Source organism: Triturus cristatus, chromosome 2_1 (assembly GCF_964204655.1).
Source record: "Triturus cristatus chromosome 2_1, aTriCri1.1, whole genome shotgun sequence".
Lineage (NCBI taxonomy): Eukaryota > Metazoa > Chordata > Amphibia > Caudata > Salamandridae > Triturus > Triturus cristatus.
Genome location: NC_140581.1, coordinates 123,760,472 through 123,788,280, shown reverse-complemented (window position 1 = coordinate 123,788,280; position 27,809 = coordinate 123,760,472). Strand labels below are relative to the sequence as shown.

The 27,809-nt window shown below is 46.1% G+C and overlaps 1 protein-coding gene across 6 annotated transcripts in view; it reads right to left on the bottom strand.

Annotated features, from left to right (window-relative positions):
- Positions 1–27,809, bottom strand: part of UBAP2 (ubiquitin associated protein 2) — a 1,669,217-nt gene that overhangs the window by 1,343,095 nt on the left and 298,313 nt on the right. For all 6 annotated transcript variants that reach the window (XM_085628825.1, XM_085628795.1, XM_085628777.1 and 3 more), the window contains exon 6: positions 16,890–16,967. In XM_085628825.1, the coding sequence (XP_085484951.1) occupies positions 16,890–16,967 (78 nt within the window). The remainder of the gene's footprint in view (positions 1–16,889; positions 16,968–27,809) is intronic.

Genomic DNA, 27,809 nt, shown 5'->3' with positions numbered 1-27,809 from the left:
TAGTGACTGAAACCTCCCCAACCCCCTGGTCCTTCAAGGTGTAATGACATGAAATACCTTCACCTACCTTCTGACAGGGCTGCTCCGTCAAAACCTCCTCGCCCATAATGCACTTGTTACCTTCACAAACAGGGCAGATTTCCAATTAAGAATGAAATATGTTTTTAAAGATGTACGGGTAATTTACCGCTTCTTCCCTCTGCACCAACAACCCTGCGTGTTCCCTCTCCCTTCAGAGTTTTCCATATTCCTTTTCACTTCTAAATCCACCGTGTACGCCCTCCCACTAATGTGCACCACTCGGATGGAGGAAGGTTTCAACAGAGCGATGAAAACGTGTGTGTTATATTTATTTAAAAGACTCCTATCTCAATTATGAAAAACTCCTAGCGCCAGAAAAACAGTACCCCAGTAACAGACATGTGCTTTACAAATATTTAAATTAAATTAAACCAGACAGTCCTCTTCTCACTGTTTGATACCTCACACTCTGGCGGGACCGCTGATTTCTTTGCGAAGTGGCGAGAACAGGCTCGGAATTAATGGTTTCTGCACAAGGTTTGGATTTTAAAACTGTCTGGTGCCGATTGGTAGGAGGTTCATCAGCCTTGGCTCTTTGCAGGATTTAGGATAATGATTAGTGCCTGGACTTCATCTGCGGGGGTTAAAAATACATTTGATTTTCGAAAGCGAAAGTAGCCGCCTCAATGTTCTGATGCTGAAGGCTTTACGTAATGCTCGTTGTGACCAGTATTGGAAATCAGTATTTCTGCTGAAGAACGCTCCCTCCATCGCAAAAGGTCACAAAAGGCTCTCCAATTCCACCACCAAGGAGGCATCTATGGTGCTTGTGTTTTGGCTGGGCAATTAATCAGCTTAATATTCCGGCGCCATAAAGTGTGGCAGCGCTGGCATGGGGAGAAGATAGAGGCGCGCATACAGTAGCAGATTAAAAACCTCAGATGGAGCACGTGGAGGCGTGAGGAAAGGAAAGCGCATGCAGTGGCATAATAAAGTTAACTGCAGGCGCGTGCTTATTTGGTACGGAAGGGCGCTGCTTAACTAAGTGTAGTAATGTAACTGGCGCTCATCTAAAGCGCTCCAATATGTTCAGGTCGAGTTTGCGCTATTAAACTGCAAAAAAAAGTAATTCTTTTATTAAAAATACATTCTCAGAGACAGTCTCACTCTCGAGGTCATATGCAAGCATAGTCAAAGTCTTAAAATAACTCGGGCTAGAATATTGGAAACAAGTGAAATCGGGAGGTGGTGAGGAAGATATGAAAGGTACTACCATTAAAGAAGAAGAGAAAATGCTGATTTCGCTTGACAGGAGTTCAATCCTGGTGGTGTGTTCATTTGGTATGTGCTAGTTTATACAAATAGATATGCAGAGCTCTGCCAATGAACACAACTAGATCACTCTTGACTGTGCTTGTGTGAAACAGGGGGGGGTTTCTATATGTTTAAAAGGGATAATATCGCTTGTCAAGTATTTCTTAAGCATTATTATTGCACAGCATTTAAATGGTTTACTGATTTTAATAAAACAAAACTATATTAATGTTTCTCTGTCAGCCGGAGCCCTTATGTTTGATGTGGGACGGAAGTAGGTGGGACAAGTGGATTTTCCAGGACATGTAGATCTCAGTTGCATTTTGTCCCTTGGACAAGTAGATTATTTGGAAAATTCCACACCCCTGATTGTGTTACCGCTGGTTGGAAGGGATTCCCCCCCCCCACCATCTGTTGGCTGCCCGAGTTGTACAGCACCCAAAGAGTCTATTCCCCACTTTTTATCTGCCTGTTTCCACTACAGAAGAGCAAGAGCCAAGTGGCTGAAGCCGATCTGCAGAATGCTCGGTAGTCGTGACTACCGTATTGTGTTACGCATTCTACAAACAGATATCTCGTCCCTCACCATTGTCTGTGGCATTGCCAAGTAACTGGGTTGTGCTTGGCTATTGCGGAAGAAAAAACTCACCCTTCATATGCACTAAATTACCTATGTGGTCTGTTTTTATTACTTGTTATTTATCCACTATAATGAATTTTGGGTCCTCAAGCTTCTTGTACTTTGCACATATTGTTTTTATCTAGTTTTATAGTCCTTTTAGACATACCTATGATTGATCGATTCTTTTATCGTCTAACTTGATCTTTTTTATATTACTGTATGTTGTGCTTTTATGATATTTTTTATCGAATAAAGCTTTACCTACCTACCTACCTACCATTAGCGGTGCCGTGCCTCCCTGAGCCACGCACACTATCAAGCCTCACCGAGTCAGGTCTCTCAGCTGCTAAATCTTAGCAGAGTAATTAACTTCCTTCGCTTTCAAAAACATTCTTGGTTAATCCTTGTTTTCAGAAACTACCACAGAGTAGGTAGAGCCCCAAAAACCTCTTCATGTACAGAGGGTTCTCAAATCAACTAATGAAAAAATGAAGGAGAAGCAAGGAGGCAGCGAAGGATATGAAATGTGAAGGAGAAAGTGTTGGGGGGGGCAAAACGGTGTTGTGGCACAAATACAGCAGGAACCACAGAGTCCAAACAATGTCAAAAGGCAAGCCGTTGCCTGGAGGCAGCATATGACGGACTCCTGTGAGGCACTTTCATCAGCCAGTCAGAGGAATGAGAAGACTTATTGCCAACCTCCGCAGATGGGCTGCGACCACCACTAGCACCCAAGGCGCGCTGGTATGGCTAAAGGGGAGCAGAGAGAACTGAAAGCGCTCTTGGCCTACCTGAAACCCCAGTTAACATCTAAGGGACATCAGGACAGGGATGTGAAAGGAATATGCTACTTACCAGTAAGCATCTGTTCTTGGCATGTAGCGCTGCAGAGACACACACTAGGATAATAGATCACCATCTGGTGTTGGGCCCGGATGTTTGCAGTTGTTTTTTCCTCTTGGAAAGTCTTTGGAAGTCACAAGGTTGGTGACTCCTCCTTTGGAACGTATTGCGCATGGGCTTCGGCTCCATCCTCAGATTGTTTTTCGCCAGCAGGGAAAGATGGAGCATAGTAATAACAGGGAAGATGCCCATGTGTGTTGTATCTAAATAAGATAGACTGTAAGAGGTAAAGGCAGCCGGAGAGGCAGGTGGGTGTGTGTAGATCTGCAGCTCTACATGCCAAGAACAGGTGCATAGTAGCATATTCCGTTCGAGGCATATGAGCTGCAGATTACACACTTGTGAATAGATTATATAGCAGTACCCATCCTTAGCGGCGACTACCCATATCTGTTGCAGTGGTTTGAAATAATGTTCGGAGTACAGCCTGGCCCACACTTGCCTGTTGCTTAGTTTGCACATCTACACAATAGTATTTAGTGAAAGTGTGAGGTGTTGACCATGTAGCTGCTCTGCAGATATCATCTAATGGGATGTTCCCTAAAAATGCCATTAAAGCCCCTATTTTACGTGTAGAGTGGGGTTTAGGGGGAACGGATAGCGTTAGTTTTGCTTTGTGGTAGCAAATCTGAATGCATTTGACAATCCACCTAGCTATCCCCGACTTGGAGATGGGGTTGCCTTTGTGTGGTGGTGAGAAAGACAAACAGTTGTTTGGTCTTACGGAAAGGTTCTGTTCTCTCTATGTAGTAGAGTAAGGCTCGTTTGACATCTAATGTGTGAAGAGCTCTTTCTGCAACCGTCTGTGGTTGTGAGAAGAATACTGGTAGCTCTACAGATTGGTTTAGGTGAAAGGGAGAAATGACTTTAGGGAGGAATTTTGGGTTGGTACAGAGAACAACCTTGTTCTGGTGCATTTGGAGAAAAGGTTCTTGAATGGTAAGTGCTTGTATTTCACTGACCCTTCTGAGGGAAGTGATGGCTACAAGATGGCTACAAGAAAAGCGGTTTTCCAGGTTAGGAATTGAAGCTCACATTTGTGTAGAGGTTCGAAGGGAGGACCCATTAGTCTGGTGAGAATGATATTTAAGTTCCACACAGGTGAGGGTGGCACTCTGAGGGGAATTATTCTTTTAAGGCCTTCCATGAAGGCTTTAATGCAGGTACTCTAAAGAGTGATAGATGTTGCCTGTTTTGTAGATAAGCTGCTATGGCTGCAAGGTACAGTCTAATGGACGTATAGGCTAGATTGCATCTTTGTAGATGTAGTAAATAGCATATGATGTGCTGAATAGACACATCTAGGAGATTGATGGTATTGTTGTGACAATAGACAACAAAACGTTTCCACTTGGCCGCGTAGCACGCTCTAGTGGTGGGTCGCCTAGCTTCTTTGATGACGTTCATACAGTCAGGGGGAAGATTTAGGTAACCGAATTGTAGGATTTCAGAAGCCAGATCGCAAGGTTGAGCTGGGCTGGGTCTGGGTGCCTGATCTCTCCATGGTTCTGGGTTAAGAGGTGTGGAGAGAGGTGTAATTTTTGGTGCGGTACTACGAATAGTTCCAGCAGTGTGGTGTACCACGGTTGTCTGGCCCAAGTTGGACCTACTAGGATTAGTGTAAGGGAGTGTTGTTGTAGTTTGCGCACTACTAGTGGAATGAGTGGGAGAGGCGGAAAAGTATGCAAATCTGCCTGAACAGTTCATCCATATCGCATTGCCTTTGGACAATGGGTGTGGATATCTGGCGGCAAAGCTTGGGCATTTGGCGTTTTTGTGGGTGGCGAAGAGGTCTATCTGTGGATGCCCCCACATTTGAAAGTATGGGTGAAGAACATGTGGGTGGAGTTCCCACTCGTGGAGTTGTTGTGTTTGTCTGCTGAGCAGATCTGCTATGGTGTTTTGGACTCCTGGGACATGTTGGGCTAGGAGAAATATTTTCTTGGGTATAGCCCATCTCCATATGCTCTGTGCTAGCTGAGAGAGCTGTGGAGAGTGAGTGCCGCTTTGTTTTTGTATATAGTACATGGCTGTCATGTCTGTGCGGACTAGGACTGCCTTGCCTGTAATCTGTGTTTAAAAAGATTTTAGGGCTAAAAAGATGGCTAGTAACTCCAGATGGTTGATGTGGAGTAACGTTTGTTGAGGTGTCCATCTACCCTCCAGCAGGAGAGTGATGCTTCCGTTGTCAGTACTATCTGAGGAACCGGGCCCAGGAACGGTCGCCCTTTGGAAAGGTTTTTGGTGGTCCACCACTGCAGAGAGCGATGGGTACGACCGTCTACCAACACCAGATCTGTTAATTGACCTTGGGCCTGTTTCCATTGGCGCGCTAAGCACTCTTGGAGAGGACGCATCTGGAGTCTTGCGTGAGGTACTATGAATATGCAAGAGGCCATCATCCCTATTAGTTGCATAAACACTCGAGCTGGAAGGGAGTGTTGTGTTATAAATTTTGCGCGTGGAGCCTGAATGCTTGTGATCCTGGCCGGACTGGGGTAGGCTAGCGCTCTTGAGATTGCTATGGTGGCACCGAGGTATGGTTTTATGTAGGATGGTTGTAGATAGGACTTTGCGTGGTTTACTTTGAAGCCCAGTTCATGAAGTAGCTGGATAGTGGCGTGTGTGTGTTGTGTACACTGGTTTTATGAGCAGGCTTTCATCAGCCAGTCGTCTAGTTATGGAAAGACATGGATGTGTTGTCTCCGCAGGCGTGCTGCCACTACTGCTAGGCACTTGGTGAATACTCGTGGTGCTGTTGTGACTCCAAATGAGAGTACTTTGAATTGGTAGTGTTGGCCATCCACTACAAATCTGAGGAACTTCCTGTGAGCGTTGTGCACAGGAATGTGGAAATAGGCGTCTTTTAGGTCTAAAGTGGTCAGGAAATCGTTGTGGGAAAGCAGTGGAAGTACCTGCTGAAGTGTTACCATGTAAAAGTGGTCTGAGTGTATGTATCTGTTTAGGGGCCTGAGGTCTAGGATGGGCCGTAGAGTCTCGTCCCTTTTTGGTATGAGAAAATATAGGGAGTAGACCCTCATATTTTGTTGGTTGGTAGGAACGTGTTATATCGCCCCTTTTTGTAGGAGGGAGATTACCTCCTGCTTTAATAGTGTTAGATGTTCCTGTGACATTGGGCGTTGTCTGGGTGGAATGTTTGGGGGGGTAGATATTAGTTCTAGGCAGTAGCCTGACCGAATTATTTGTGTTACCCATTTGTCTGAGGTGATGGTAGTCCAGATAGGAAGGGAAATTTGGAGTCTGCCCCCGACCGGAGTGGGATGGTCTGGGGGGATGGGAGGGAAGTCATTCGGTAGGTGCGGAGGCAGAGCGGGTGGTGTCTGTCTTGCCTCTGCCTCTATTATTGTTGCCTCTGTAGCCGCCTCTTTGGTAACCCTTTGTAAAGGTGGATTGGGTAGGGGCCTTATATGAAGTGGAAGCGGTGTCAGAGGAGTAGTCTCTGGATGTGCTCCGAAAGGAAGAGCGGCTGGGAGGGTGCGATTGTAAGGCTTCCATAGACTTTGGTGTATCAGTGTCTTTTTTCATTTTTTCAAGGGCCTCATCTACTTTTGGGCCGAACAGATGTTCCTGGTCAAAGGGGTGGTTCAGGATGGAAGCTTGCACTTCTGGTTTAAAGCCTGAGATCCTTAACCAGGCATGGCGACGGAGGAGGATGCTGGTGTTAATGGCCATGGAGGTAGTGTCAGCTGCATCTAGGGCACAACGGATGGAGGTATTGGTGATGGTTTTGCCTTCCTGAATTAACTCATTTGCCCTATTTTTATATTTGTCAGGGAGGTGTTTCATTATGGCTTCTAGTTCGTCATAATGGGCCCTGTCATATCTTGCTAGTAGCGCTTGTGTGTTAGTGATACGTCATATGTTGGCAGCTTGTGATGCAGTGCGCTTGCCGGATGCGTCCAAGAGTTTTGACTCTTTGTCAGGTGGTGGTGCTTCGCCTGACGCTTGGGAGTTGGCCCTCTTTCATGCTGTAGACACTACCAGGGAATCTAGAGGTGCTGGCCCTCTGATGTAGGAGGGATCTGTAGGGGCAGCTTTATATTTTTTGTCAATGCGCGGGTTAATGACCCTGGCTCTGACTGGGTCTTTAAAAACCTCCGGCGCGTGTTTAATAACTCCCTTGAGCATGGGCAGTATGGAGGTGGCCCTGTGCGTAGTGTCAAAGGTAACGAGAAGCAAGTCCTCCTCCACGGGGTCGGTATGGAGATCTACCCTGTGATAGTGTGCAGCCCTCTGGAGTAAGTGGATGAACCCTAATGAGTCTTCTGGTGGGGATGGTCTCGGAGGGTAGATATCTTGTGGGACGTCATCAGAGACATTATCATTATCATCATGATCCGGAGAGGGTGTTGGAGAATGATGAGGTGGGGGTGGAGAAGGTGGAGATGGGGGGGGTGGAGGAGGTGGTGAACGCATTCTGAACGGGGAGGTAGCAGAGTCCTTCCTCTTTGGAGGTGGAGCTGGGACAGGTTTTTCCAGCTGTCTCTTTTTGATGCTGAGCATCAAGTGTCCGGTTTTGGGGTCCTTGATCAATGTCTTTTGCAATGGATACGGTGTAAAGAGCTCTTCCGAGGGTTGTTTGTCCGTCGGCGCCGAAGGCATCGGGCCGTTGGTTTTCTGGTTTTAGAGTCTGTGCTAGTCCGCTGTTTGGAACTATGCGGTTTGGAAAGGGCTGTTGGTTTACTCGGTGCCGAGATGGTTTTCGGCTTCGAGATATCGGTGTCGATGGCCTTGTGTTTTTTGGTCGGTTCCTGGGATGGTGTCGGTACCGAGGAGCTAGAGCTGGGTTTCGGCGCAGAGTGTTTTGGTATGGAGCTCGGTGGTACTCACGACCCTCTGTGCCGGAGTGATGTCCTCCACATCTGAATTGTCGGCTTCGGAGGCGCTGACGAGGCCCTCGTCGGTGTGGTGTTCTTCTGGGGCGTCAACGCCTTCTCCGAAGAGGTCATCTGGAATCGCAGTCGACGAGTGTGCCATGGTTTTTCGTGCCCTTCGGTCTCGAATGGTTTTCTTGGACCGGAAGGACTTGTACGCCGGACAGTCTCATGCCTCGTGTTCAGGGGAGAGGCAGAGTTTACATACTTCGTGGAGATCAGTGTGGTGGAATTTGGACCTACATCGAGGGCACTTCTTGAAGGGAGTCCTTTTCATTAGCCAGGACCGGAGCTTGGGTAGGCCCGAAGGCCGTCGTCGACGACTGGAATCGAATGTCTTGATCGATGAGTCGCGCCGAGTGTGGAGATCGCGATCGAAACAATACCGCGAATTAGGGTGAGGATTGTGCGTCGACTGGAGAACTGGAAGCTGTCCGGAACCGGAGCGCGAAGATCACATCCGAGCCCGATGGGGAAAAAAACAATCTGAGGATGGAGCCGAAGCCTATGCGCAATACGATCCGAAGGAGTCACCGACCTCGTGACTTCCAAAGACTTTCCAAGAGGAAAAACAACTGCAAACATCCGGGCCCAACACCAGATGGCGATCTATGCACAAGTGTGTAATCTGCAGCTCATATGCCTCGAACATAAAGTTTTAAGGACAGCCTGTCCCACAGAAGCTTGTTGCTTTGCTTGCACATCAACACAATAGTGTTTAATGAAGGTGCGTGTTGTAGACCATGTGGCTGCCTTTACAAATATCTTCTAAGGGAATGTTTCCTAAGAATGCCATGGAAGCCCCTATTTTGCGTGTGGAATGCGCTCTAGGAAACCGTTAGTGTGCGTTTAGCTTTGTGGTAGCATATTTGGGTACATTTAACTATCCACCTAGCTATCCCAGATTTGGAAATGGGGTTACCTTTATGTGGTGGAAAGAAAGCTACAAACAATTGTTTTGCGGAAAAATTTGGTTCTGTCAATGTAGTAAAGTAAGGTATGAAGAGCTCTTTCAGCTACCGAGTCTGGATTTGGGAAGAACACTGGTAACTCTACTGATTGGTTAAGATGGAACGGAGATATGACTTTTGGAAGGAATTTCGGATTTGTCCTAAGAACCACTTTGTTACGGTGTAATTGTAAGAATGGTTCTTGTATGGTTAAAGCCTGGATTTCACTTACCCTTCTGAGGGATGTGATGGCGATAAGGAAAGCCACTTTCCATGTTGGGAACTGTAGTTGGCATTTATGCAGAGGTTCAAATGGGGGTCCCATGAGCCTGGTAAGAACAATGTTTAGATTCCACTCTAGAGAGGGTGGTAATCTGGGAGGAATAATCCTTTTAAGTCCTTCCATGAAGGCTTTGATTGCAGGGACTCTAAAGAGTGACAAGTGTTGTCGATTTTGTAAGTAGGCTGCTAATGCTGCTAGGTGGAGACGTATGGATGAGTATGCCAAATTACATCTTTGCAAGTGTAGTAAGTAGCAAATGATGTCCTGGATGGATGCATCCAGTGGGTTTATATGATTGTTAGTGCAATAAATGGCAAATCTTTTCCATTTTGCAGCATAGCAAGCTCTAGTGGTAGGTCTTCTGGCCTCTTTTATAATGTTCATGCAGTCTGGTGGCAGGTTGAGGTAACCGAACTCTAGGACTTCAGGAGCCAGTTCGCCAGATTCAGTTGACCTGGATCTGGGGGTCCGATTTCTCCATGGTTCTGGGTTAATAAGGACGGGGAGAGATGTAGTTTTTGGTGTGGAACTAGCGAGAGTTCCAGTAGTGTTGGGAACCACGGCTGGCGTGCCCATGTGGGAGCCACTAGGATCAGTTTGAGAGACTGTTGCCCGAGCTTGCGTACCACTAATAGAAAGAGTGGGAGAGTCAGAAAAGCGTACGCAAATCTGCCTGACCAGTTCATCCATATCGCATTGCCCTTTGACTCCGGGTGGGGAAATCTGGCGGCGAAGGTTGCACATTTTGCGTTTTCGTGTGTGGCGAACAGATCTAGATCTGGTTGGCCCCATTGTTGGAAAAAGGGCAGTAGGACTTGGGGATGTAGTTCCCATTCGTGGATCTGTTGCGTTTGTCGACTTAACAGATCGGCAATCTGATTGTGAACCCCTGGAAGGTGTTCTGCAAGTAGATCTATTTTCTGGGGAATGGCCCATCTCCAAATGTTCTGTGCGAGCTGGGACAGCTGGAGAGAATGTGTGCCTCCTTGTTTTTGTATGTAATACATGGCTGTCATGTTGTCTGTCCGGATGAGGACAGTTTTGTTCTGGAGATGTAGTTGGAATGATTTTAGTGCTAGGAACACTGCTAGCAGTTCCAGGTAATTGATATGGAGCACTTTCTGTTGAGTGGTCCATTTGCCCTGAGTGGTGTGTCCGAGGAGATGGGCTTCCCATCCTGTGAGTGATGCGTCCGTTGTCAGCACTATCTGTGGAAGAGGCTCTAGGAACGGCCGCCCTTCGGACAGGTTTGTTATGTTCCACCATTTCAGAGAGCGATGTGTGCGGCTGTCTACCAACACCAGATCTGTGAGTTGTCCGTGAGCCTGGTTCCACCGACGTGCTAGACATTCTTGCAAGGGACGCATTTGAAGTCTTGCATAAGGCACAATGAAGATGCATGACGCCATCATGCCTATGAGTTGCATGAAAACTCTTGCTGGAAGAGAGTGTTGTATGTGAAATTTTGTGATAAGAGCTTGTATTTTGGCTATCCTAGCTGAGGTGGGATATGCTTGGGCTGTGGAGGTGTTTATGGTGGCTCTTAGATACTGATGTATATGAGAGGGTTGGAGATAAGATTTGGGATAGTTGATTGTGAATCCCAAGTTGTGTAAGATTTGGATGGTTTGGTGAGTGTGTAGAACACATTTGTTGAATGACTTAGCTTGTATTAGCCAGTCGTCTAGATACGGGAAGACATGAATTTGTTGTCTTCTGAGATGTGCTGCTACTACTGCCAGACATTTTGTGAATACTCTGGGCGTGGTTGTTACCCCCGAATGAAAGGACTGTAAACTGGTAGTGTTGTCCGTCCACCACAAACCTTAGATACTTCCTGTGGGCCGGATGTATGGGAATGTGGAAGTAGGCGTCCTTGAGATCTAGTGTGGCAAGGAAATCGCCTTGTTGCAGTAGTGGGAACACTTGTTGATCTGAGTTTATATACAGATTTAGGGGTCTGAGGTCGAGTATTGGTCTTAGAGTCCCGTCCTTTTTGGGGATTAGGAAGTACAGTGAGTATACCCCTGTACCCTGATGTTCTAAGGGAACTGGTTCTATTGCGTGTTTTTGAAGCAATGAGAGCACCTCTTGTTTGAGGAGCGCAAGATGGTCTGGTGACATGGAACGCTGTTTGGGTGGTATATGTGGGGGGGTAGTTGTGAGTTCCAGGCAGTAACCATACTGGATAATTTGTCTTACCCACTTGTCTGTTGTGATGGAGTTCCAGACAGGTAGGAACTGTTTTAGTCTTCCCCAGACTGGAGTGGAATGGTCTGGGGGGAGTGGAGGAAAGTCACTGTTTTGTGGCAGGGGAGGTACGAGTGTTGTTATTACTTCGACCTCGCCCCTTGTTGTGGTTTCCTCTGTATCTGCCTCTAAAATATCCTCTACTGGGGAATGTTTGTGTAGCGGCTTTGAATGTAGAGGAGGTGTCCGCTCCCATATTTTTGGAGGCTCCTCTGTAGAAGGAGGGCCGAAAGGAGCCACGTGGTTGTGGAGACTGTAATGCTCCCATGGACTTTGCAGTCTCGGTGTCCTTCATTTTTTCAAGGGCAGTGTCTACTGCTGGCCCAAATAGCTGTTCCTGGTTGAATGGCTGACTAAGTATGGTAGTTTGTACCTCTGGCTTAAAGCCTGAAATGCGTAGCCAGGCGTGTCGTCTAAGGAGCACACTGGTGTTAATTGCTCTAGAGGCGGTGTCTGCGGCGTCAAGCGCACATTTAATTGACTCATTTGAAATAAGTTTTTCTTCTTGGATAAGGTAATTTGCCTGGGTTTTATATTGGTCTGGCAGATGTTGTAATAGATTCTCTAACTGGTCCTAGTGGGCCCTGTCATAGCGTGCTAGTAGGGCTTGGGTGTTGGCAATACGCCAATGATTAGCGGCTTGTGCTGCTACTCTTTTGCCAGAGGCTTCTAACAGTTTGGATTCTTTGGTGGGGGGTGGTGTATCTCCTATGGTTTGGGAGTTGGCGCGTTTCCTAGCATTGGAAACGACCAAAGAATCCAAAGGGAGCTGCCCTTTGATGTAATTAGGGTCTTCAGGGGTAGGCCTATATTTCTTTTCTATCCTCGGGTTAAGAACCCTGGCCCGGACGGGGTATTTAAATACCTTGGGGGCGTGTTTTATGACTCCTTTAATCATAGGCAGAATTTGTACAGACTTTTGAGATTGTTCAAAAGTGTCTAATAGGAAGTCTTCCTCTGGTGCGTCGGAGTGCATTGTGACGCCGTGGTAAAGTTCCGCTCTATTTAATAAGTGGCCAAACCCCAGGTGATCGTCTGGAGGTGATGGTTTGGAGGGATATGGTGGAGGGTCAGGCATGTCTGGTAGAGGGAATGCCCAATCATCAAGTGGTGAGGTATCTGGATCCGTGAACGGATCATTAGGGTTACCCCAACCCCCTAGGTCATCATCATCATCCCGTGGAGGTGGTGTATGTGATGGAGAGGGTACAGGTGGTGTTGGCAGAGGGGGTGGGTTAGAAGGCAGTATAGGAGAGGAAGGGGGCATAGGCGATGTTGCAGAGTCCTTCCTGTTTATAGGAACTGGGGCAGGTGGTGTGTCCAGTTTCCATTTTTTACATGGCGCTGCAGTGACATGTCCAGTCTTCGGGTTAATATAAATCTTTTTCTGCCTTGGGTCGATGGGATCTGGATGAAAAAGTTTTTGTTCCTCGGGAACAGTCTTTGGTGCCGATTTTTTCGGTTCCGATCGAGGTTTCGATTGATCGGTGGAGTTTTTGGCTTTAGGAGGTGTATGGGAGTCCTTAGCCGTTGGTTTCGGTGCCGATGATGGTTTCGGAGCCTAAGTTGTATCTTTAGGCTTGGGAACCTTCGGTGCCGGTTTATCTATTGGCCTTGGTGTTTTCGGGGCCGAAGGCGTCGGAGCAGATTTTGGTGCCGAGTGGTGTTTTGTCTTCGATGCCGAAGGTGCCGGTTGAACAATGACATGCGGTTTGCTCGGTCCCGAGCTACCGGAAGGCTTATGTTTCTTCGGAGCCGAGCCCAGAGGCGGGGCTTCTGAAGGATGTTTTCGGTCTCGACTGGGGCCAGCAGGCAAAGTCTTGACCAATGCCTTTGGTTTTGGAGGGGTTGGGGCAGGGGCAGTAGTACTCACACGTTGCCCAGGAGTGATGGGGTCGTCTGAGTCATCTGCTTCGGAGATGATTTGTAGATCCTTGGATTCTTCTTCCGGGACATCAGGGCCTTCATCAAAGATGTCCTCTGGTTCCGGAGCTGTTCTCTGTGCCATGATGTGTCTTCGAGCCCTTCAATCTCGAATGGTCTTTTTGGATCGAAAGGATGCGCAGGCTGGACAGCTGGACTCGTCGTGTTCAGGCGATAGGTACAGGTTGCAGACTTTGTGGTGGTCACTGTGCGGAAATTTTGCTCCACACTGGGGGCATTTTTTGAAAGGCGTCCTTTCCGTGAGCCGTAGGCCTCACAGCGTGGATAGGCTCAGCGGCCCGCGTAGACGACCGGAATCGAACCGATGAAATAGATGTCGAGAATGAAGGTGCTTCAATGTTTTGTGGAAGTTTGGCGCTTCGAAAAGCTTGGTATTTAGATTTCCAACCGGAGCGGAAAAGTTGCTTCCAAACCCAATGGCGGAAAAAACAAACAATCTAATGATGGAGTTGATGCCCATGCGCACTGTCGTCCAAGGGAGAAGTCAACTATCTCGTGACCACAAACACTTCTTCCAAAGACAACAACAACCTGCAAGCATCCGAGCCCAACACCAGATGGCGATCTACTATCCTAGTGTGTGATCTGCAGCTCATATGCCTCGAACAGATGTGTTCTGCAAGTCTAACGCTGCCATTTACTCTCCTAGGTCCAGACAGAACATAGGCCAGAGTGAGCATCTTCAACATGACACAGATTGAGGATGGGGCGAAGGCCTCAGACCGTACCAGGAAATAACAGGACCAGCAACGAGTCCAAATCTCTGATGCTGGCCCCCTTCCTACTGCTCCCTTAGCCAAGAGAACCTTAACTGCTTCGTGGAGTATTGACAAGTAGTACTCCTATGGGAATTGTTGTGGTGTGGGTAAAATATCCAGGTGATGAGATGAAAGGTAGGAAGCATCCATGTAGCACCATCTGGAACGCCCATTGATCTGAAATGATGCTCTCTAGTGGAAGGAAAGATTCTAGCTTTGCCCAGGTGCATACCAAAATATCCGTCTGGGTCTCATTAACTGGGAGGAAAAGTTCCTGGTTGAACTGTGCTTTGTTGAGGACCTCTGTAAGACTATTAGGATACGGTTGGTCAAGAACCTTATCCGCTCTCCAAATAACTGTTAAGGATATAGAGACTCTTCAGTGGCCGTGGCTGGATTTGGTAGGGGAGGCCAATGTCTGGGGATGTGCCCGGCACACTGGTCTTCGAGGTCATCGAAAAGATTTACAAAATCATATTGGTTATCATCTCTTCAACATTATATTGTGGGGTGAAGGTCACCTGTTCGGAGTGGCAGAGCTCTGGCCACCAAGAGGCTGGCTCTAGAGTCCAATGCAGCTATCAACTACGTTTACGTCGGTGTCTGTAGCTGCAGTCACACATGAAAGTGGTGTTGTTCGTGGCGCTTAAGAAGGGAACATGCATGGTGTCAGGGTCAGAGCCAACAGGCCGAAATCTGTTACGGGGTTCAGCCTCTGTCAAGAGGTCGAGGGGAACAGTTGGTGTGAATACCTATCTACCAACAGTAAACCAACTGGAGGTCCCCACAAATCCTAGGGATCAAGAAGGTGCTCCACAGGGATCTGGTGAGTAACCAAAAATCTGGTCCACGGCTACCTTTAGATGCTGGAGTTTTTTGTATCATTGCCCGTCTGACAAGTAGCCACAGTGGGACAAGTGTCTGAATCAGTTCTGCAGAAGTGGATTGGGGGCGGCAAATCCCTGGCCTAGAGGTGGCTGAAGCATTCCATGACTCCAAGTAGTAAAATACCCATGTTTAGGGGGTGACAGTTTGCAGACTGTAGGAGCTTTGCGGGAAAATTCTGTCAAAAATGACAGGATTCAAGAAGCTTTGTAATGTGCTTGTGTGTGCAAAAACTCTCCTGTGACTTCTAAGTTCAAGGATATACAAATACACCTTGGTGGAGAGGCAGCGATGGTACTGGACACACTGGAGAGGTAAAAATGTATTGGTATAGTTGTCACTGGCCGAGGAACCATGCAGCTTCTGACAGTAGAAGGTGCTGTTTCTTGGAGCTAAAAAAAGATTGACTGTTCTAGGTGAAGAGGTTAGTGGCCAGAATCCGTAGTATGTTTCAATGTAAATCCGTACTTCGATATTGAGACATGCTTTAACATCAATTTTTGGACAAAAAATAAATAAATAAAAAATTCGAGCCTGCTGTATCTGCATTAGTCAAACATCAAGAAAGCACTGATAGTTCGTGTTGGGACCTTGTTTTGGATTTCTTTACAAGTCCTTAAAGATTGGAGTACCAGGAGGTCTTAAACATTTCCCTAGAATTCTTTAACTCAGAAATAAAAGGCACTGATACAAAATCGCTCCCTAAATTATTTTATTTTTTAAACCACCTCTAGAAAATGCCCCTTTTAGGTTAACTATTTGACCTGTGAAGAGAGAATTTCATGAATGCATGAAATAGAAATCTCTTGAATCCATCTTAAGTATATAAAGGGAGATATGAGACCTTTTAGGGGGATGCAAGGGCACTTAGCAGTTAATGGTCAGCATCCTGTGGAGGGGGTCATATGCCTGTGTTGTTCAAGAGTCACTAATATAATAACATTCAAAACGAATAACAAGTTAGTCCCTTCAGTTGCCCAACTCTTGAAAGGTAGAAAGGTTCAAGACTTGCTCCAGGATGTGGAAGCAGATTGTCAACAGCATAACAGTAAACGCAACACAGCCTGTATCCAGTCAGTACTTTACATTCTACAAACCCACATGATTCACAGGAAGGTCAAAGAAGCATTTAAGTGCTAGAAACTGTACCAATAAGCAAGGTTCATTAACTCTCAAGTATCTCTAAAACTCGCCAGCTTTACGACTGTTTTTGTGAACAATCTCTGTTCAAAGAGGCTAGGGTACCAGACAAAGGACGATTTGAGCCTGGCGTGAGTTCGGTGGACCAACGCATCCACAATAGGGATCTGCACCACAGATTTGTAACCTGCCACATCAACTCAGGATTTGACATTCCCAAGGTAAATCGAATGTGTACCACTGAGGTGGGTGAAAATAAGTGTTGTTATTCAGAGCGAAGAAACCCAAAGATAAACAAGCTCTTCACAAACAAGTTATATTCTGTGTAAAGGTTGCTCTGATTAAAGGTTACTAAGTGTCCTGCTCTCAGGTTCAGTGTTCTTGTGTACAAACTGAGTGGGCTTGAGGTAATGCTGAAGTTTCAGAATGTGGCATTGCACCATGTGAAAAAGACTCACAATTGTATGTATCTGGTCTGCACCCACATTTCGCTTCCTGGATCACTGAATCATCCACAAAAATGGAATGTCTTAACGGGCGTGGAAAAGCTGGGTGAAACTCTGGTGGACACATGAGGAAGGGTAACATAACTGACCTACAATCCAAGTTATGCATTCTAGATGCTGTATCTGAAGTCAAAGACTGAATATTAACTATCCGATTGTAGGGATCAAAGAACAATTCTTTTAAACATATGAAACATTCTTAAGATGCGATTCTGTAGTTTTTAATGCAAATTACCTCTATGTCCTAATCAAACTTGAACGCTCAATTTGTTTTGCAATTAGAAAATAAACCTATATCAATTATGCAGCTCAGTACCCTAAAAATGCTGTGAAAGGCATTAAACTAGTTGAAACTAGGTAACATGTTAGTGCAGAGCAAGCTTCATATTATTCATGTTTTAACTTTGTCTTTTCTTACCTCTTCCACGCCCTCGTCTCCCACGGTCTGAAGGTCTGTCGCTTGGAAACCCATCCACACCATTTTCCTCTATCCTAACTGAAGAGAAAGACAAATTTGTGTTTTTGAATATTTAATGTTAATTCGTCAAATACACATGAATTTAACTCCATCAGACAAAATAACTTCGCTATTCTGCTCAAGCCAAAACGTAGAGCACTACCATGGAACATTACATATTAATGCAACTACTGCACCCAATGGTTTCCTTGCAGAGAGGCAAGCAGGAATGAAATTTCAGTCCACCACATATCAAGCATCATATCTAGTTTTCTTAAATACACAACTCTGAAAGCTTCCCAACGCACTAGGGCCTTTGAAAGGTGGCAGGGATTTACGTCACGCATGAATGATATGAAATGAGCTTGGTGCAGTTTAGCGGTATGCTCCAGGGAAAAGCTCTAACACTAATATTTCTATTCTGTATTAAACAGGCTACAATTGTATGGCTTGTCGACCCTCATTAAGCACTAATTTCACACAAAGCACGCAGCACAGTCCTCAAGAATGTTGTGACCCATGAATCACAAATTGCTCAACATAGTGAGGTTTCTATGTGCAGTAGATATACTACTTTCCTTGACATTGATGCAATCTACTTCCTTCCTAGATGGTGAAGGGATTCTAGGTTTACGCAGAAAAGAAGTAAAATGCACACATCCACTCATTTAACGTGTTCAGGCTACACTCAGCATACCGCCCACTCAATAGTTGATTTTTCCCCTTCCTCTCCCTAAAACGATTATTGCGTAAAAAGGCTTGAGTGGGTGAGGCTTGTACCCAATGACACCAGCGTGAAGAAAGTTTATCACCTACATACATTTCAAATTTACATTTTATTGCTTTAGGTAGTTAGAACCATAATAAAAGATAAAACTGTTCAACATATTACATATTAGGTTTATCCCTTTTAGCACAGTGCTTCAAACAGAATGTAAAGCAAACGTTAGTCACCAGCTGACAAAATCAAATCATTACATCTCAAGAATAAGAACATGTAAAAAAATAGTATAAACTTCCAATTACAATTGACCAAATCGATACATTTCACAAATATGGAAACAGGAAAAGATTGTAAACAGGAAAAGATTGCATCATAATAGCAGTAGAATAGTCTTTATTCAGTTTATAACAAACCACAAAAACATCCATCCATAAATAGCTTCTACAATCAATTCTATATAACATTTTACATATGAATAATCAAAAAGACATCTACACAGGTATGTGTAAAAAGTTAAGCTGCGGAAAATTACAAACATAAGACTTAACCGCCATAATAATATCCAATTTAAAACATCCCTAAAACAATTGATTAAAAGAAGAAGAGTGGTGTAATATATTGTAGGTACTGTACATTCTAGAACTAGCATGCAGATAATACTTTGGGTCTCTGGAATAATTCTAGGGAGATAACCACTTCATTCTATGTTGTGACTTAGCAAGTACTTCCATCTAAGGCGCCACTCATAAATCAATTATCTGGAAGAGGCAAAAACAAACCATACAGCACTTCACTTCTAAGCATTCTGGTTTCAGATCTCATTTGCTTTGATAAAAAGAAGCGGCAAATTATAATTAACCACGTTTTCCTCTGAGTGGAGTATCTTGGGCACAGAAATAATAAATGGTCTATTTCAGGAAGGGGCAAGAAAGATGGACAAATAGAAGAGTTATGTCCATTCCACCTGCTGCGAAAATCATAAAGAGCCAGAATGCCGTATCTAAATTTTAAATATAACGATTTTGCTTGAGGGGGTTCGATTTGGTTCATGAACTCCTCACACTGCAAGTTGCCTTTGTAGTGCAATAACCTTTCCGTCAAAGCCCGCAGTGCTATGGTTTAACAAGAGGCCACGAATGCGCAACCGGTAGTTCTTCTTAAAGGGATACCACAGTACTTTTCCATATGCCAGTGAGGTTGGACCAAAGTTCACTCATACTTAGTCTGTGTAACCAAGACTATGTGTTTGAGCCAAGTTATGATACCTTTAGTGTCGAGTGCCATCACTTTCAGCAGTGATTGTCGAATGGAGAGCAAGGAGTTATTATGCTAAAGGTCTAAATGCTGCTATGTGGGTTATGTTTTTAAATCCAGGAATAGAAGGATTGGGGTCACGGCCGGATTACGTGGCAATCCCAGGACTGATTTCATAAGGAATATACTACTTACCAGTATGCATCTGTTCTTGGCATGTAGAGCTGCAGATCTACACACTTTTGCATAGATCGCCATCTGCTGTTAGGCCCGGATGTTTGCAGTTTGTTTTTCCTCTTGGAATGTCTTTGGAAGTCACGAGATCGGTGACTCCTCCTTTGGATCATATTGCACATGGGCTTCAGCTCCATCCTCAGATGGAGCGTAGTAACCGTAGTAAAGAAACCCATGTGTGTTGTATCTAAATAAGATAGACTGGAACAGATACAGGTAGCCTGGGATCTGCAGCTCTACATGCCAAGAACAGATGAATACTGGTAAGTAGCATATTCCGTTCCAGGCATAGGAGCTGCAGATTACACACTTTTGCATAGACTATATAGCAGTTCCCAACCTTAGCGGCGACCACCAGTATCTGTTGCAGTGGTTTTAAATAGTGTTTTCAGTACAGCCTGGCCCCACACTAGCTTGTTGCTTGGTTTGCACATCTACACAATAGTGTTTAGTGAAAGTGTGCTGTGTTGACCATGTAGCTGCTTTGCAGATATCTAGTGGGATGTTCCCTAGAAATGCCATGGAAGCCCCCATCTTCCGTGTAGAATGGGCTTTAGGGGGGGAACGGAAAGCGTTCGTTTTGCTTTGTGGTAGCAAATCTGGATGCATTTTACAATCCACCTAGCTATCCCCGATTTTGAGATGGGGTTGCCCTTGTGTGGTGGAGCGAAAGAGAAACAGTTGTTTGGTCTTTCGGAAAGGTTGTGTTCTATGGATATAGTAAAGTAAGGCTCGTTTGACATCTAGCGTATGCAGAACCCTTTCTGCAACGATCTGAGGTTGCGAGAAAAATACTGGTAATTCTATAGATTGGTTTAGGTGAAAAGGGGAAATGACTTTAGGTAGGAATTTTGGGTTGGTACGGAGAACAACCTTGTTCTGGTGCATTTGAAGAAAAGGTTCTTGTATGGTAAGTGCTTGTATCTCACTGGCCCTTCTAAGGGAAGTGATGGCTACAAGGAAAGCTGTTTTCCATGTGAGGAATTGCAGTTCGCATTTATGCAAAGGTTCGAAGGGAGGCCCCATCAGCCTTGTGAGAACGATAGTTAAGTTCCACACATGTGAGGGTGGTACTCTGGGGGGAATTATTCTTTTGAGGCATACCATGAAGGCTTTAATGGCAGGTACTCTGAAAAGCGATAGGTGCTGCCTGTTTTGTAAGTAAGCTGCAATTGCTGCGAGGTGTAACCGAATGGATGTATAGGCTAGATTACACCTTTGTAGGTGGAGTAAGTAGCATATGATGTGTAGTATAGACACGTCTAGAGGATTGATTGTGTTGTTATGGCAATAAACAACAAATCTTTTCCACTTGGCAGCGTAGCAGGCTCTAGTGGTAGGGCGTCTAGCTTCTCTAATGACGTTCATACAGTCAGGGGGAAGGTTTAGGTACCCGACTTCTAGGATTTCAGGAGCCAGATCACAAGGTTGAGCTGAGCTGGGTCCGGGTGCCTGATCTCTCCATGGTTCTGGGTTAGGAGGCATGGTGAGAGGTGTAGCTTTTGGTGTGGTATTACCGAGAGTTCCAGCAGCGTGGTGTACCACGGTTGTCTGGCCCACGTCGGGGCTACTAGGTTCAGTGTGAGGGAGTGCTGTTGTAGCTTTCGCACCACTCATGGAATTAGTGGGAGAGGCGGAAAAGCGTACGCAAATTTGCCTGACCAGTTCATCCATATCGCATTTCCTTTGGATAATGGGTGTGGGTATTCGGCAGCAAAGCTTGGGCATTTCGTGTTTTCGTGGGTGGCGAAGAGGTCTATGTGCGGATGCCCCCACATTTGAAAGAACGGATGAAGAACCTGTGGGTGAAGTTCCCACTCGTGGATCTGTTGTATCTGTCTGCTGAGCAGATCTGCCACGGTGTTTTGGACTCCTGACACATGTTGAGCTAGGAAAAAGATTTTGTGGGGAATTGCCCATCTCCATATGCTCTGTGCTAATTGAGAGAGCTGTGGAGAGTGTGTGCTGCCTTGTTTTTGAATATAATACATGGCCGTCATGTTGTCTGTGCGAATGAGGACGCCTTGCCTGAAATCCGTGGTTGAAAGGATTTCAGGGCTAGAAAGATTGCTAGTAACTCCAGATGGTTGATATGGAGTAACTTTTGTTGCGCGTCCATGTGCCCTGCACTGTGAGTTGTAATAGATGAGCTCCCCAGCCGGAGAGCGATGCGTCCGTTGTTAGTATTATTTGGGGAACCGGGTCCACCATTGCAGAGAGCGATGGGTGCGACCGTCTAGCAACACCAGATCTGTCAGTTGCCCCTGGGCCTGGTTCCATTGACGCGCTAAGCACTCTTGGAGTGGACGCATCTGGAGTCTTGTGTGAGGCACTATGAAAATGCAAGAGGCCATCATCCCTATCAGTTGCATAAACACTCGTGCTGGAAAAGAGTGTTGAAGTACAAATTTTTGTCGCAAAGCCCGAATGCTTGCAATCCTGGCCGGATTGGGGTAGGCTATTGCTTTTGAGGTGTCTATGGTGGCACAGAGGTATTGTTTTAGAAGCCTAGTTGGTGAAGTAGTTGGATTGTGGAAGCGGTGTGGTGTACACATTGGTTGTATGAAGTGGCTTTTATCAGCCAATCGTCCAAGTATGGGAAGACGTGAATGTGCTGTCTTCTGAGGTGTGCCGCCACCACCACTAGGCACTTGGTGAATACCCGTGGTGCTGTTGACTCCGAACAGGAGCACTTTGAATTGGTAGTGTTGTCCGTCCACTACAAATCTGAGGTACTTTCTGTGAGCATGGTGTACTGGAATGTGGAAGTATGCGTCTTTCAAGTCCAGTGTGGTGAGAAAGTCGTTCTGGGAGAGGAGCGGAAGTACCTGCTGAAGCGTTACCATGTGAAAATGGTCTGAGTGTATGTATGTGTTTAGAGGCCGGAGATCTAGAATAGGTCGTAGAGTCTCGTCCCTTTTTGGTATTAGAAAATATAGGGAGTAAACCCCCAAATTTTGTTGATTGATAGGAACGTGTTCTATTGCCTGTTTTTGTAGGAGGGAGATTACCTCCTGCTTTAGCAATGTGGAATGTTCTTGTGACATTGGGCGTTGCCTGGGTGGAATGTTTGGGGGGGTAGATGTTAATTCCAGGCAGTATCCTGACCGAATTATTTGGGTCACCCATTTGTCTGAGGTGATGGTCTCCCTGACATGAAGGAAATTTGTGAGTCTGCCCCCGACTGGAGTGGAATGGTCTGGGGGAAGTAATTGGGTAGTAGGTGTGGCAGAACGGGCGTAGTTTGTTTTGCCTCTGCCCTTGTTGTTGTTACCCCTGTAGCCGCCTCTTTGGTAACCTTTTGTAAAGGTGGTCTGAGTAGGGGACTTGTACCATGTGGACGCTGTGTCTGAGTAGCCTCTGGATGCACTCCAAAAGGATGAGCGGCGAAAGGAGCGTCTGGGCGGGTGAGACTGTAAGGCCCCCCATGGATTTTGCTGTATCCGTGTCCTTTTTCATCTTTTCTAAGGCCTCATCCACCTTTGGCCCGAATAGATGTTCCTGGTCAAAGGGATGGTTAAGGATGGAGGCTTGTACTTCTGGTTTAAACCCAGATACCCTTAACCAAGCATGACGACGGAGAAGGACGCTGGTGTTAATGGCCCTGGAGGCTGTGTCTGCTGCGTCTAGGGCACAAAGTATAGAGGTGTTTGTGATTGTTTTACCCTCTTGAATCAACTCGTTGGCTTTACTTTTATATTTTTCAGGGAGATGTTGCATTATGCTCTCCAATTCGTCATAATGAGCCCTGTCATGTCTGGCCAGCAGTGCCTGAGTGTTTGCTATACGCCATAGGTTGGCGGCCTGGGATGCTGCGCGTTTGCCTGAAGCATCTAGCAGTTTTGACTCCTTGTCAGGTGGAGGTGCATCACCTGACGCTTGTGAGTTTGCCGTTTTACGTGCCGTAGAGACCACTAAGGAATCTAGTGGCGCTGGTCCTCTGATGTAAGAGGGATCTGAGGGAGCAGGTTTGAACTTCTTTTCGATACGTGGGTTAAGGACCCTGGCTCTAACTGGGTCTTTAAAAACTTCTGCTGCATGCTTTACCACCCCTTTGAGCATGGGCAGTATGGAGGTGGACCTCTGTGTAGTATCGAATGTGTCTAGTAGGAAATCTTCCTCCACAGGGTCCATGCATGTCCACCCCATGATAATGTGCTGTTCTTTGCAGAAGATGGTTAAACCCTAATGAATCTTCTGGTGGAGATGGTCTAGAAGGGTAAATGTCGTCTTGTGGGACGTTGGGGATATCTGGTATATGATAATCGTCCCATGGATCTGGAGATCCTGTAGGGGTGGGGTATTGTGGCACATCCCCTGTATCATAATATGGGTCCCCGTGATCATCATCGTCTGGAGACGGAGTAGGAGAACGATGAGGTGGGGGTGGAGGTGAATGGAGAGGTAGCAGAGTCCTTCCTCTTTGGAGGTGGAGGCGGAGCAGGCTTCTCCAAATGTCTCGTCTTAGTAGAGAGCTTCAAAGGTCCAGTTTTTGGATCCTTGGTAAGAGTTTTTTGCAAGGGATCCGTTGTAAATAGCTCTGGTGAGGTAATTTGGTCCGTCGGCGCCGAAGGAGTCGGGCCGATGATTTGTTAGGTTTTTCAGTGCCGCTTTGATGTTTAGAACCCGGCTTGGGACCCTCCGGTCTCTTGGTCGGCGCCGAGATGGGCTTTGGCTTGGAAGTGTTGGTGCCGGTGGCCTTGTGTGGTTTGGTCGGCACAGAAGATGGCATCGGTGCCGAAGGGCTGGGTTTCGACCCCAAGGGCTTCGGTGCGGAGCTCGGTGTCGAGGTGGAGGCCGTCTTCTTTTTCGGTGCCGAAGTGTGTTTCTCGGCACCGCTGGCAGGCTGGCTCGAGCGCGATCCGCCTGATGGCTTATTTGGCTTCTTCACCGGGCCCGAAGGTGGGGTGTGTGAAGCAGTGTCTCTGGTATTGCCTAGGCCCGGAGGCGAAGGCGTGACCGAAGCCTTTTTGGGTGTCGGCGCGGGTGTGGGAGGGGGTAGATCGGTACTCACGACCCTCTGCGTCGGGGTGATGTCCTCCACATCTGACTCGTCGGCCTCGGAAAGCGCTGACGAGGTCCTCTTCGGTACGATGATGTTCCGGATCGTCGATGTCGTCTCCGAAGATGTCGACTGGAATGGACGTCGAGGAGTGTGCCATGTTCCTTCTAGCTCTTCGGTCCCGAATAGTCTTTTTGGATCGGAAAGACTTACAGGCCGGACAGTCTCGAGCCTCGTGTTCTGGGGAGAGGCAAAGGTTGCATACCTCATGAAGATCAGTGTGGGGAAATTTGGACCTACATCGAGGGCACTTTTTAAATGGAGTTCTTTCCATGAGCCGGGACCGGAGCCTGGGTAGGCCCGAAGGCTGCCGTCGACGACTGGAACCGAAGGTTTGTGTCGATGAGAAGGCGCGTTGATTGAAGAGATCGTGATCGAAACAATACAGCGATTGGGGTGAGGATTGCGCGTCGATCGTCGAACTGGAAGCTGTTCGGAACCGGAGCGCGAAGATCACATCCGAGCCCGATGGCGGAAAAAAACAATCTGAGGATGGAGCCGAAGCCCATGCGCAATACAATCCAAAGGAGGAGTCACCGACCTTGTGACTTCCAAAGACTTTCCAAGAGGAAAAACAAACTGCAAACATCCGTGCCCAACACCAGATGGCGATCTATGCAAAAGTGTGTAATCTGCAGCTCATATGCCTCGAACATAGTTTTTAGATCTCATTAATGCAAATACTCTGGATCAAATCCTTTATATGATAGTGCTTGCATTACCAATAAGAGATTTCAACCAGTGTTGGGCTGGCGGCGGGAGATATTTTACTTGTAGGCTATGCAACAATTATCAGGAATCATGGTTTCATCTGTTATGCTTTTGCCCTGCCCTAGATCAACAAAGGAGACTACTGCTAAAACCCATTTTTTTGGCAAAGGGAGTTCGGTCTTGTGCATAGGCATTAGACTTCTACTTCAGCAGCAGCTCACCGGGGGGCTGGAGAGATGTGCTAAATTTGTGAACAGCTTAAATAATCAACAGGAAGATACTGTATCCACCAGAAAAAGTGTTACCAAAGGTAAGTAACTCGTTCTTTTGATGGATGCATTTGCCTGTAGATTCCTCACCTTTTTAACTGAATAAAGCAGTCCCGCTCCCGTCAGAGGGTGCCAGTCTATACCAAAAAATCCTGAAGCAGAGAACATGCAATATGGCCATCCCTCCTCACCTCAGAATCCAAGCAACAGTGCTTCACAAAAGTTTTGAGGGAGGCCCAAGGTGTTGCCTTGCAGATGTCTACCACAGGGACACCTCTAGCTAAAGCGAAAGACGACTTCGGTCTGGTAGAATGAGCTTGAATACCTTCAGGAGGCTCCTTTTTGGCCAAGGCGTAGCAGATCTTGATACGGACTATGATCCACTCAAAGCGTTCTTTTGAGGACAGCCTTGCCCTTCATCTTGCCCACATATCAGATGAAATGTTTATCATCCAACCTGTAGTCCTTGGTTCTGTCCAGGTAGAAGCTGACCGCCTACTCTTGGGGTCCAGGCGATGAAGTTTCTCCTCCTTTGAAGGGTGAGGGGGAGGGTAGAAAGTGGGTAAGGTGATGTACCGCTCTAAGTGAAAAGGAGCGACCACCTTAGACAGGAAAGCTGCTCTGGCCCAAGAACCATCTTACTGCATGGAATGGTGCAAAATGAGGCTTGGAGCTAAGAGCCTTCAACTCACTCACCCTCCTAGCTGAAGTGATTGCAACCAAAAATATAGTTTTGAACGCTAGGAACCTTAAGGAACAACTATGCAATGGTTCAAATGGTGAACCCATGAAGAATATGAGAACCAAATTCAAATCCCACTGAGACATGATAAATGGAGTGGGTAGCAAGCTATTTGTTAGTCCTTTAATGAATCTTCACTATAGGAGATTTAAAGAACGAGGGTAAAGAGAGAAAAGCAGACAAGTAGCCCTTCATAGTAAGCACTGCACAACCCTGTGAGAAACTCAGAACATCAGACAAATGGGCCTGCAAAGGATCAATCTATCTCTCTCCACTCGCTCCACACAATTTAACAAACTTGGCCAACCTACAAGAATAGACAGATTTAGTGGAGTGTCTCCTGGCCTATCACATAACATCCACGATATCCGGTGGAAGAGAGAAAGCTCAGACAGCCCCGTTCACTCTCCAGGCATGAAGGTGGGGGTGTAGAACCTGCTCTTGCAACTGTAAGAGGAGTTCTGCCCTGAGAAGACAGAGCGGAGGGTGCAATGAGAGGTAAAGAAGGTCTCTGTACCACACCCATCGCAGCCAATCCGGGGCGGTCAGAATGACTTGGGCCCAGTCTCGGCGAATCTTACTCAGTAGTGGGACCGACTGACCGCGAAGAGCAGGAAGGAAGGCATTTGAGAGCCAAACGTATCAACCGTAATTCCAGAAGATTGCTGTGAAACAATCTTCCTCTGGAGACCAAATACCTTTGACCCCCAGATACCCCAGATGGGCTCCTCATCCTAGGTGTCAGTGTCTAGTTCCTTTGACACTTTCACAGGTTCTTCGAAAGATAAGGACAGATGGCAACTACATCAAAGATAGGCATGATGTTGATCAGGCAGAAAACTGAGCCTTTGCCTGCTCAAAATGAAGTCTGGCCTTAGGGTCTTGAAGTCATGTCCTTTAGGTCTACTACGGCCACGTAGTCCCTCCTTTTTAGGAGACGCATGTCCTCCTGAAGTGTGGTCATTATGAAAAGATGAGTTAATTTGCCTTGCTAAGTGGCGTGAGGGCTAATATTGGCTGTATGGACCAACCTCACTTTGGTACGAAGTAACCCAAATAACCCCTTGTTTGCATTGGTATTCCTACTAAAGTGAGCACAAACTATCACTTATAGCTGTAGATGTAGACTGAGTAACTCCTATCTGTAGAGGGTCTTTTTTCTTGGTCGTATGGTATTTTGTTTCTTAAGTGGATGCCATGCCATTATCTACAGTACAGGAAGTCTTAGTCAATTAACGCTATTAGAAGAAAATTCGCCTAATCAACTGTGAAACCGTTCACAGAGTGGCTGCACAATAGAGTCCCTTCATGACTAAGGGATTAATGGGTATAACAACTGGCCCCAGAATTTTCAATCCTTACGGAATACATTGCCAGAGGCTCACTAGGGCCAAGATCCCCACTTTGATTATTATTTTTTTTTATTTTTATATTCTCTACCTGATTTGGCACATGAATGATTTACACAGTTGAACTACACTTTCTACAATATGGCTAAGCAATGTGGCCTACTATGAAAATATTTTTTGTGACCCACTGGCTCAGTTATCTGGATTATAAAGAAGGCTTCGACACACCCTTCCCATCCATGTTTGTTTTACTGTCAACATCTTTCCACACCTTCATAAGAAGGCACATCAACTTCGTTTGTACATTGTTAATCAGATTAATATTCTTACCTTTCTTTTTAAGGCTTTTGTTTTATTCCCAAGAACATTTCACTCAAAGATTTAACAGAGTTGTTTTCAAAGACCTTCGCCCATCATCTTTAAAATACTGTAGAGGCAAACAAACTATCTTTTGCCAAGTTTTTGAAACTATCTGATGGCAAATGATTCAGATGGACAGATATATCTAAATTGGTATACTGCTCCCTCTACAAAAC